The sequence below is a fragment of the Melozone crissalis genome, unplaced genomic scaffold, assembly GCF_028551555.1.
Source record: "Melozone crissalis strain CALT ecotype California unplaced genomic scaffold, PUWL_Pcris_2 ptg000090l_1, whole genome shotgun sequence".
NCBI lineage: Eukaryota > Metazoa > Chordata > Aves > Passeriformes > Passerellidae > Melozone > Melozone crissalis.
This window is the reverse complement of record NW_026535867.1, coordinates 6,026,730-6,039,622: the sequence shown is the minus strand read 5'-3', so window position 1 is coordinate 6,039,622 and position 12,893 is coordinate 6,026,730. Positions and strand designations below refer to the sequence as shown.

At 35.2% G+C, this 12,893-nt stretch overlaps 1 protein-coding gene across 6 annotated transcripts in view; it reads right to left on the bottom strand.

Annotated features, from left to right (window-relative positions):
• The window catches only part of DMD (dystrophin), a 1,043,683-nt gene that overhangs the window by 154,311 nt on the left and 876,479 nt on the right, over positions 1 to 12,893 (bottom strand). For all 6 annotated transcript variants that reach the window (XM_054291254.1, XM_054291257.1, XM_054291256.1 and 3 more), the window contains one exon: positions 6,258 to 6,404. In XM_054291254.1, the coding sequence (XP_054147229.1) occupies positions 6,258 to 6,404 (147 nt within the window). The remainder of the gene's footprint in view (positions 1 to 6,257; positions 6,405 to 12,893) is intronic.

Here is a 12,893-nt window from a genome sequence, read left to right as displayed (position 1 = left end):
GACAGAGGATGTGTGTCAGAGGACATGCGTCACAGGATGTGTCAGAGAATGTGTGTCATAGGACACATGTCAGAGGATGTATGACAGAGGACAGTGTGTCAGAGGATGTGTGTCAGCAGTGTGTGTCCCCTCCAGGGGAGGGAGCAGAGCCACAGATTGCACAGATCCATCACAGAGATCCATCTGGTGCCAGCAGACAGCTGACCCTGCCTCCTGCCCTGCCCGACCTACGCCCTCCTGTCCTCTCCTATTACTTTAGCAAAATCCAACCTGCAAATTATGAGCTCTGACAGTTGATAACATTTTGGGAATGAAAAGGGCCTGTGGAGTGGAAGCTAGGACTGGAGATTGACTTATAATTGCAAGGTTCATTTCTGTTTTGTCCATGTTTGCTTTCACTAATGACTGCTGCTAACCTTGCGCACTTCCCAGCTGTCCCCTCTCACACATTCTCACCTTGAACAACCCTAATTTTTCATAATGAGCAGCCTAAACATAGCTGATTGGAATCAGGTCACACACCTAAAAAGGTATTGAAAAAAATCAGGGCACATTCTCTCAATTTGTGCAAGAAGAAACCCAAAGCTGTCTGTGCAATTTTGGAATCCAAGGTAAAATCTTCTAACTCCTCTGGTCTAAGCCTCTGTATAGGACTGAAACTCGCAGCTTTAATTCTTCAAATGTAACTTCCACATCCTTGTCAAAGGGATTTCTACAGAAATTATTTGAAACAATGGTTTTGAGATGATCAGGTACTATAGATAATGAACACTAAAGAATACAGTTTCAGTGGTGATTGGTAAATAAGTTGACGAGCTGCAAACTGGATGATTTAGGTAAAACTACTTGACTAAAACCCAACAGAACTAGTGGATGTTGGTTTCTAGTGAATATTTTCTGAACAGTATCATAATCTCTGTTTTCCTGAGTATCCTAAATATAGTCTGGTATGAGTCATATGGATGGGTGATGCCAAACATAATATATAGCTGCTGACAGGTGGAAGTAAATTGTTCAAGTCTTCCTTTATAAGGAAATGAGACTTCCATATTTCAACGAATATGCCCATTCTTTTCCTATCATTTATCCATCAAATAGATAAATTGGAGATCTTACAGAATATATTGCATATGCAAAGGTTGTACAAGAGTGCTAAATTCAAGATGCACGTGTGATATATTTTCTTACTTTTGATAAATTTTAGGTGATTTTCTTTTCACATATAAACAGCATAACTCAGTTTTTATAATCCCCTGCACTCACACACATTTATGAGAAACAAAAAAATACATTGGAAAAAAGCTACAGATGCATATTGTAATGAGGATATAAAGTAGGGTAAATTGCTATTCTTCTGCATGGTTCTTCAAAACATCTTCAGAGAGGACAGAATTTCAGCATAAAGGAAGACAAAAGAGGATAACAAAACTCTCAAAATGAATGCACCTTCTTCCCAAAAAAAGATTAAAGCATTTGCAATTTCCAGTAAAGTGAAATTCATCACACACATCATAAATTTAGTAAGATTTTATTAAGGTTTTATTGGTTTTCCTGCTGTCATGTCTGTGGATGATAACCACTCCTGTTTATAGTTACACACTTTCTTTCACTGACTGCCCTAAAGATGTCACAATGAAGGTGTCCTCCTAATTTAGGAAGGAATATTTCCAATTTTTGACACAGACTTCAGTAGAATTGAATCCCAATCCTGACAGCTGGCCTTCCTCCACTAACTTACAGAAGTAAATAAATTGGATTTCTAAAGAATGAATCGCTGCAAAATGAATTCTATATGCACAATTTTGCAGACAAACATTGAGAAAATCTGAGACTCAATCTAACAGTAATGAAGAAAAATTTTTGGCTCCATGACTTCTGCAGCCAACTGGCATAGCCAATTAAACAAATAAGAGACCATTAAAGTGCTGTAACAATTGTGGTTTTGGCAGAAGTTCCTGTTCCCATGGAACATACAAACCAACATTTTAACTAAGTAGTCCAATGGGAAAACTCAACTTCCAAGAAGGATCAAAATCTCCCTCTGGTGGGAAGATGAAGTCTGCAACTACAAAATAATTTCAAATTTCAAGATTGAAAAGCACCGTTATTTTAGTAGTGACTTAACTACTATAATTCTAACTGAGCTGGAATTTTGGCTCCATATATTTAGAAAAGTTGTCTCCCATTTTTTTTCAGCTAGTAACAGATGACATATGTCAAAATCCAGTTTAAAAAGGAGAAAAAACCAAATTGAAAAACATTAGTTATTAAAATGAATGAAATATCATAATGGAAAGAGAAACTGCTAAGATAACAGAAAGGTAATAATATGTAAATATAAAAATATAAAAATTGAATGGCCTTTTATTTTGCCCATCCATTTAGACATGAACTTCTCTGTTCATACAGAGGAAGAAATATCTTTCTTGCTACTGTTGCATCATCTAAATCTATCAACTTTAGCCCCAGTTTGCACTCATTCACTGTTTAATAATAAATAATTCTACTTGTAATTTAGGATATAGAATAATTTAAGGCAAATATTCTGTGTAAGTATATGACTAGAACTTCCGTGTATGATGAAAGCTATCATAGATACTAGATACTATGCACTACCAATTGGACAACTGAACTGTAAAGCAAGAGAGGTTTTTCTTTTTCTCTAAGAAAAATTATATGAGCGAATATCCTTCATCACTTTCAAATTTTAATTCCATTGTAGTTTACTTCCTGGAACTATCACTACATACAATTTAAAAAAGTAAACTTGGTTCAATTCAGCTGCAAGAGATCTGAAGAAGACATTTCTTTTACATAGGTATTTTTGTTGTTATTTCATTTTTTGTAGGGTGTTTTTCTTGGAGAAGGCATGAAAGACAGAAGGTGAAGTAAATTAAAAAAAGCCCAAACCTAAAACCTGCTACAATAGGTCACTGCTGATTTCAGCTTATATTTAGCTACAACTTCCTTGCCTTAGTGTCCAACCCCAATAAAAAACAATGTGTGAGCTGAGGATTGCTGCCCAGAATTCATGTGATTCAGCTCTTCAGAGATTCACTGGCCAGCAAGACTTTGATGCATAGTTTTTTACACTTTAACACTGATTTCAGGGAGAAGGGATTTCCTTTTTGGCCTTTATATTCTTGATTTTAGTACCTCTGGAAATACAGATGGTAAGATTCATTCATATTTCTCACCACAGATTGAAAGAATCAGCTAAAATATTTGTGAAGCACACAGAGGAAACTGGTTTTTGAAATAATTCATTGCAGCAAGACTATTACACTAGTGTGCATTACGCAGCTGAGTAAAGAGCCTGTCTTCAGCAGAATACAAATAAAATGATGATATGACTTTAGATAATGGCCTGCAGGGGTACTGAAAGCCTGCTGGCTCTTCACAGCTCCTGCAAGCAGAGAGGGCTCTTCTAGGGAACAGAATAATAGCTGTGGCTGGACCTTCTAACCAATGGCAGCATGCTTTTTGCACCACAACAATCTTCAAATCCCCACATCCTGCAGAATCTCTGCTACTGGTGCAAGATGAGCTGAGGAGTTAGGAATGATACTCAAATTAGGGCTTATGCTTCTTGGCAATCATTATATATATATGGATATAAATAATGGAATTATAGAAAAGTTTAGATTGGAAAACACCTTGTGCTGATTTAGCTCTAGGTTTTTGATGTGCTCAAAGACAACCACTCAACAACTACCAACCTTCAAAAGTAAAAGCACTAGAATATAAATACCATAGCAAAATATCTTCATAAATACATTTTTGGATGAAAGACAGTTCTTACTGTATTTTTTCAGTTTATCAAAGGTACTATTCTAAATGAAAGCAAACAAAGTTTGATTTAAACAAAAAAAAAATATTTCTTGATAACTGAAGGCTATGTTCTCTGTGGGATAATTGTAAATTCTTTTACATGTCAGGAGTTTGCCCTTTGACCAGCATTACACCAACCAGATCCCTGACTTAGTGAAATGGATATAACTCCCACCAATTTTAGGGGATTCCTGGCTCCCTAAATGTCAACTGGAAGTAAGCAAGAGTTTGCAAGACATGTTCTACCCCAGGGTGAGCTCATTACATAGACTGTTTGAAGCACACATGAGAGCTTCTTGTGAAATTCATAACAAGTAGCTCCTCAGAAAGACTTCATCTCCTTTAATGTTTAAGAAAAATAAACAGAATATTTTCCTCAAAACTATTCTATTAAAGTCAGGAAGCCACTCAAAGTCCATAGAAGATGACACAGTTTTCAGTGACTGAGCTGAGTGCATCTGCTTTCATTAATGAAATGCACTCCACACAACACTTCAAAACCAGGACTGGTTAAGCCTGTAAATGGCTGAGTGCTTTCTATACATTTTTGTACCACTAATACTCTGGAGTATATTCACTAAAATTGAATACAAACCAGGCAAATTAATGGCAAACATGCCTTACTGCAAAAATACAAATGGAATTCTGGGAAGATTCTGGAGGAATATTTGGTTCTATTCACTAACAGCACTACTCTCACTGTAGAAGCACTGTGCAATACTGCAAATGGCTGACTACAGTTGGCCTTATTCTTATGATTATAAACTGAATATAATATTAAATCTTTGTAAGATTTGGCTTAAGATGATACATTTCCTCCTCTAATCTTATGTAAGTTCCCAGTGTTAATAAAGAAACAAGAGAGACATGATTACCTCCTCTACAAAATGTTTCAGATGTGATAAATTTTATGTCTTTATGCACTTCAGGGTTGGGTATTTTTCTGGCAATCAATAGCACAGAGCTCTCTGTTTTATGATTTTCCTTAATTGATATTTTCTAAGAAATGGGTTACATGGGTAAGAAATATTTTCCCCATTAGGAATATGGCAAGGCTGGAGAGAGAGATCATACCTTTGAAGAGGGACAAGAAGAGAAGTAAGCTAAGAAAATAAAGAAGTGGAGTACAGAAAAAAAAAAACCCAAAGAGAAATAAGGGAGGGAAGATGGGGAAAGACAGAGAAGAGCAGTGACGCAAAGAGTTGCTTTTTGAAAATAAGAATTAAGAAAAGCCTGAGAGAAACATAATCAGTGTAAAAGAAAGACACAGAAAAATAGACTGAAATGTATAGAAAAAATGATGAAAATATTAAAGTCGATATTTTAGGTGACATTAGCATAACAAAGGCAATTAATAAATAAATTTTAAAAAACCTCAAAACCATAGAATGAAAAAGAAACATACTAAACAACCGTAAAACCAGAAAAAAACAACAGGAACATACCTTAGAAGGAAAATGAAACAAAACTCAATTTTTGCATGAAACAAAAACAATTTTCATTTTTGCTTTTTCTATTACATGGCCAAAATTTCAGTTTTCTATAAAGGGTATAACATCTAAATGGAGTGCTGGTCAAACATAAAAATGTCTAGCCCTAAGATGGAAAAATACATAATAGTCTAAAAAAAGTGCCATTGGTGTAAGTGTCCTGCAGATCTTGCATGTGGAACAGTTGGTCCAAATAATTGTATATTCACTCCAATTGATCTATTCTATTTCAGTCTATGCTAGTTTTTTCTCTTCTAAAAACATGAGCTCTGCCTCTCAAAACATTTCAAATTCTGCTCTCTTTTAAGTAGAAAAATTATATTATAGGAACAGACGTGTCTTTACTCTTTCCAAGGGTCACAACTTGGCCTTTAGTATATCATAACCTTTCAAAGTTACTTATGTCTTTTCCCCTCAGGATGTGTTTAAAAATTTACTGGAGTGCTTTCACCTTACTCTCTGTATCTTCCAAGTGACATTTAAGTAAATATGAAAAAAGACAGTAAGACATAATATTTCAATTAACTATCTGTTCTATCAGCAATAACATCTCACCCTGACATACTGTCTCCAAGTATCTTCAGATGAGATGAAAAATTTATTTTCCAAATATCTGGATTTGATAAATCAAAGCAATAATTTACAGTGAAAGTGAATTGTTCACAATGTTTCCCGAGTTCTGAGGAAGATAATGTATTATCTTTGAAATGTGTGCAAAACATGTGGCTTGCCCTTTATATTTTTAAACCATTAACAATATCAGGTTGGGCCTCTGTCTAATGCATTTTTGAATAGTAACAATAAAACATTTTCTTGGGCTTTCTCATCTTTCATTCCTCAGTACGCCTTTGGTGCTATCCCACACGGAACAAAGCACAGAGAAATAGAAATATTTACTTAAATGCAGCACAAAGAAAAAAGTAATGTGAAATATACCTGCAGCACCTTCCACCTTGTGTTTAGGTCTTCCACACAGCTGAGGTTGTACTGGGAGAGTTGAAGATCAGGGGGAGTGAAGCGGTGAGCGAGCTCGTTGACGTGGTGCACCTTTTCCTTAAGGGGAACGAGTTCTGCCCGATAAACCTGTGTAAATAAAATATAAATACAAATTAATAAGAGCACTGACTTCAAAAACTATGGGCTCTGCTACCACTTGATTAGTAATGTAAAGATATTACATGCCAAGCTGAAAGGAAAGTGCATACGGCCATGATTCCATGATTCAGTTACCTATCTATTTCTTTAACTTCATATGGACTTTTGGTCTCAAGTGTAAGGCCTGGTATTTCAGAAGGTGCTGTGAATTTGGAACCTTCACAGCCACTTCTGCCCAGTTTAGCCAAATTTCTAACCAGCACACCCGCTGGGATGTGCACTGCAGAGCACACTTGTGTGACAGTGTTCACAAGGGTTCTTGCATGAGGGAAGAGACGAGAATGTTGACTCCATGTTCAGAAGGCTTGATTCATTATTTTATGAGATATATATATTACATTATAACTATACTAAAAAGAAATAGAAGAAAAAGGTTCCCTCAGAAGGCTAGCTAAGCTAAGAATAGAAAAGAATGAATAACAAAGATCTGTGGCTCGGACAGAGAGTCCAAGCTATCTGGTCTGTGGTTGGCCATTAATTGTAAACATTCAAGATGGCCCAATCAAAAATCCACCTGATGCATTCCACAGCAGCAGATAACCATTGTTTACAGTTTGTTTCTGAGGCCTCAGCTTCTCAGAAGGGAAAAAATCCCAAGAAAAGATTTTCATAAAAAGATGTCTGTGACACACTTGTCTCCTGCTTCATCCTTTCCTTGTGTTTAACATGTTCAGTCAGGATGGACGGGAGTGATGAGTAGTTTAACACAGGAAAACAGAGGAAGACAGCTGTTCATGAATATGATAAATGGAAAAATGATGAAACTTTTAGAGACCCAAGGCCATGGTTTTACCATGGGTATTGTATATGTTACAAATAAAAAGGTTAATAATGGGAAATCCATTAAAAAATGAGAGAAAAAAAGATTTAAAAAATTGCTATGCATCCCAAACTGGCTCACAATACTCATATTTACAAGAAAAAACAAAAGAATGTTTATTTTAAGATAACCTTTAAAACTATGCATAAAAGCAGTTTAGCTAATAATTTCAGTAATGTATATGAAAACCAGAATCTGCCAGTTACAAACTTCTTCTTTTCAAACTCAAGAACTTGATGAGGATGTCTCCATGATGTATCAGGGTACATTCAGATAAATTCAGGGCACCATGACTTTATCCAAGAGAGGAATCTCTGTGTAGATCTTTGACTACTCCATATCTATATTTTCTAAGGAGACATTTATGAATTTTTAATGGGATAAAATATGTCAAAATGTAACAATGAGTCATTTCTAAGGGACAAATTCTCTCATTCTCAGGCTCATGTTTTATTGCCATATGATGTCTGCACACAAAGGCAGAATAATTTACTTGCTAGATTAGTCTGCTCTATAGCTCCTTTCTCTCAGCATTTTTAATATAAACCACGTGGTCTGCATCTCATTTTAGTTCATCAAATAACGTGAAATTATTGCCTAGTAATCTTTTCATCAGCACATGATGCAAAATAAGGTAAAAAAAAAGCCCATCCAGTGAGTGAACCTTAAGAGTAAATAATATGAAGACATTCATAGGCATTAGAATGCCATGAAGAGCACTAAAGGTAAACATCATTGAAAAATTATTCCGCAAACATCTTTTAAAACCAGACTTGATTTCCATCAATTATGTTAAATTACCCTGCAACATAAGGAGTTAGACTGCCTTAAGTGGTACTTATACAGTGAATGACTCTAATGATCAATCTCTAAAATACACCATCAGAAGGGATGTGTGTTTTGTAAAGGAAGGGCAGAGAAATATGCAAATGCCACGATGCGAGAGAAGATGCATGCATCAAGTTCATGACATAACAGTTGACTTCCCCATTTCACCAGTTTTATACCACTGGAGTAGAACTGACATTACTGGTGAGAACAGATTTATGGCCTAGTGCTGAGCAAGGTCTGAAATACAAAGAAAAGGAAGACAGCTCACGTTTGGTTTTACCCTAGAGAGTTATATATGTGCTTACCCTGAACTTTTTAGTTAGCAAGTGAGTTCAGAGAACAAACAACATGCTGTAAAAGTAGACATTTGTTGTTGTAAAGTAAAGGCCTCAAAGGCTGAAGAAATATGTACACCTCTATCTGAGCACTTCACTTACAAATGGTTATTTTACTGCTTTTTTTTTCTGTGATCTGCTATCATGGCCCAGAGTGCCTGGTCATGACTCTGTGCCTTACGTTTGGAATGATCAGCTCTGTTCCTTCTGTGTTGCTTTGTCTGCAAGATGAGAGAACACCTCTAATCTAGTGTCACCAATGACCACTTTGCATAAAATATAGATAGACATGTGTATGTATTTAGATATCTTATAACAGAAAATATATCATGAAGGTAATATATAATAAAAATTAAATAGACACACTATATAAAAAAGATATATAATATATAATATATAATATATAATATATAATATATAATATATATAAAATACAAAAACACTGACAGAATAAATGCCAATCAATAGATAGAAAGATCAGTTCCCACACTACAATGCACTTTAATGCAGTTCCTGTACTAAATCAGGTTAATTTTCTATTATTTGTATGGGATTAGAGTCAGGTGTTTTTCTGATTGAAAAACATCACTGCTTAGGCAGAGCACACAGGCCTTATCAGGCACTTGTTTTTAAACATATATTAAAGTACCTGGCTGATTTCAGACCAATTATTTGCGTCTGCATTTTGGATTTGAAAGTACTCGTCCCACTTGAACACTGACATTAATTATTAGGTGAATAATATTAGCCATTATACCTAAATTAAAATTAAATAGAAAATATTTCATAATTAGTCAGCATGTTTTTTGACTGTAAATTATGTTACAGACCAAAAAGTCTATGGCACAGAAACAACTCCCACAAAAGAAATTAAATAGACATGGAAGTAAAGCTTCTGCCTTCTCTTCAATTGACGTCCTAACTATTTTTTTTTGTGCTGCAAGGATAATGATTTCTGCAATGTGATAATAATATTCCAATGCACAAAACATCACATATTTTGCCTTTAAATTCAATATTCTGTATTCTGTTATTTCTAGGCCTGAATTTTTGCTGGTGTTATTATTAGCTGGGAAAATCCAAACATGATAAACAGCAAGAACAAAAAAAGGAATGCTAGTCAATGAACAGCTATCTAATTAATGCCAATAAGCTTACAATTAGAAAACTGTAGACAGAAAAGAGAAAAATAACCACAGAAAGATTTGGAATGTGACTTTGAAGTATTAAGGAGTCAGCAACTGTAAGCCTTCTTTAAGCAATAGTTTATCACAGACATCCAGTCCATCAGTCAGCCTACATGATTCTAGAGCTAAGCATCTGTAGAAGCAGAAATTTAGAATTTTTACTGGAAATGTGTTACAGAAATATTTATATTTCTAATAATAATTTTGTATAATACAAGACTGGTTGATTTTTTCTATTTTTTTCCCTTCTGCATAAAGAGCACTAAACATATAACAGGTTTATATTGAACAAAATTAAAGAATTATATTGTTGGTAATTTAAAAACCAAAATACATGGTGAGTAGTAGTGTATTACTATCACAAGGAGATGTACCCATTAAATTGCTCAGAGTGCAAATGAGTTCACAGTATGAACAGTGATAGGACAACCAGACCCAAATTATCTTCATTATAACTGTCCTTATGCAAGACAGAATTTCAATGCTTTGTGATACTGTAGGTGGTAGATTGGATTTTAAATGATCCATACAGACTTGTTAGAAAATATTGCAAAATGCCTTGGAAAATGAGCAAGGACTCTAGAATACACATACCACAGGCATCCTAACCAGACAAATACTAAAACTCTGGAGAGCACACAGTAGCCAAAATCAGTCAGATGATGAGCTCATCTGGCCCAGTCCCTTGTCTGATATTACCCACCACAATTCTTTAAGGAAGAAAGCAAGGGAAAGCATCAGCTTCCCTGTTCCTTGCACTCTTCCAGCTCAGCAACTTGAGTCTCAGAGATTATGGAGCCAGAAACTCTATTTTTATGTCATACATATATTGATGGAATCTTTTCCAAAGAATTTCATACTTGATTTTTGGACTAACATAGGGTTTTATGATCAAAAATATCCTATGATAAATTTAACATTTAGGATAGAGTTTGGGGTTTCTTAAACCTGTTTCTGGAGACCCACTTGTGTCCTAAATCTTAGCTCATAAGAGAAATAGATCAACCATTCTAGTGGACTTGTGCTGTGTCAGGATGTACAAGACCTACATCATGTTTTTTCCTTTCTTTTGCTTAAGATGCAAAGATGGAGATATATTTGATTAAATGTGGGTATCTATAAGGTATGTACATCTGATTTGCCTTTATATTTACATGGTTCCTTTATATCTACAGCTAATCAAACCCATCTTCTTGAGTTGAACATAATGTAAGGTTTAACTATAGGATGACAAGAATCACATTCTGATTTGCAACAACAGAAGTGAGCAGATTTTAATTGACTATATAGGGAGCCTCGGCAAGTAACTCACATACAGACAGTTATCTGAAAAAAAAGATAAAAAAAATAAGACAAACTCCACTCCAATACCACTCATTCTGTCCTTGGATACCTTTTACCTAGTCTGTTAAAATAATTTTTAGATTGGGGATCCCTATACATGTTGTAGATACAACAGGGACTTACACGGCGGCATCATGATTTTTTTTTTTTTTTTTTTTTTTTTTGTAGTTTTGAGTAATTCTTCACATTTCATTTGGGTTTCTGAACAGTCTTGAGTATTGATGTGATGTTTTCAGAGACTTCTGTTAGGATTCCAAGACCTCTTTAATGGGTGTTAAAGGAATATTTAAAAGGCCTAAAGAAATCATTACTGTACACAGAAAGTTGGGATAACTTTTTCTACGTTTTTTGAGATTTATCAGCATTTGATTTTATCTGCCATCACTTTGCTGGCACCAGTACTGTGAAGGCTTTCCATAGCTGCTTGCAGTCTATCATTACCTTAAATACTTTGAATAGGTTTGTATCATCAAGATGTGCCTCTGTATTAATAATTTTATTTTCCAGATTATTTATGTACATTCTGGACAGAGTAGACCTTCTGGAGCACATAATCTTCCTCATTAGGAAAACTGATCTGTGCTTCTTGTTTCCCAATAATTGGCTATTTATCCACTAGAAGACCTTTCATGTTCTCTCAGTGGAACTTTGTTTCTTTCCTGGCAGACATCCTTAAAACCCCTGGGGAATGGCAAATGACCTATAGCCCCTTAAACATCATAGTCCTGTCTCCTTAAAGGCACAGTTGGAGATGTAAGGCACACCTACGTTTACAAACCTGTTTTCTCTTCTGCAGAATATACTTTCCTAGATTTTCTTGTCTGTAGGTCCCAACTACATGCACTATTTGAAAATTTTCACCATGTGTGTCCCTCCTCACTCCTCATTAAAACCTCCTGATTTTAAATAAGAAAATGCTGTTAATAGATACAGCTTTTTTATTTTACACTTCCATTAGAACACTTGACCAAACAGCCTTCTGGTTCTGATGATATAATGATCTTAATCAAGACAATTTTTTCTTTGTATTTTTGCTTCAAATAGGTTTCTTTATTATTTTCTTTAGCTACCCCATCTTTCCAGGTGGTTCTGAATCCATTTGGATGGTATGGACTGGTTCTCAGGGTGCAGCGCCTCTCTGCTGCCTTCACACACTTTGTCCTTTTGGTTCCTTTTCAGCAGGCTTCCTCATTTGTGTGCAGCTTTCTTTCTGAAAACTGAACACTGCTGTAGTGGATTTTTTGGGTTATTTTTGTCCCTGCAGAGTAGCTGACCTTTAGTTCATAATGATCCCTATTATGATAGCAATGTTTTGAACTTGTAGTGCTCAGCACCAAGCCAAATCTTTTCCCTACTGGTTATCCTCTTGTATTTTCTTATGTATTTTCTATTTAGTGTTGGAACTGCAATTCCAAAAGGATTTCAGGCTGGTGCTGGTAATTACAGATCTGTTTCTAAGGTATTTTAGAAGATGCAGGATAAGCCTCCCAAAATTATTTGCAAGTCGTTTTTTGCATATTTTTCATTAAATTTGTTTGTGCTTTCGGTATCCAATTCCAAAGTAGTAAAAACCACCAGGTAGTCCTCACCTCTTTCCAGAGAATAGCACCTCCATTTATGAAAATTTGATGCTTAGGGTTTTTTCAGATTTTATTTTCCACATTTCACATGCCATGTGGCTGGCTTTATCCTATCTTTTATTTAAGGAAGCCGAACACAGACTGATTTTGCTTTGGAAGGCTGCCCAATGTTCAGAAGAGAGAGAAAAAAATCTACTTCTTTTTATTTAAAGATTCACAAAACGGGGAGGGGTTTTTTTCAATGCCATGAAAAGGTTTGCTTTTTCTTTTAGGATTCATAAATTGGTTACATAAAAACTCAAAGAATATTCACTAATCAT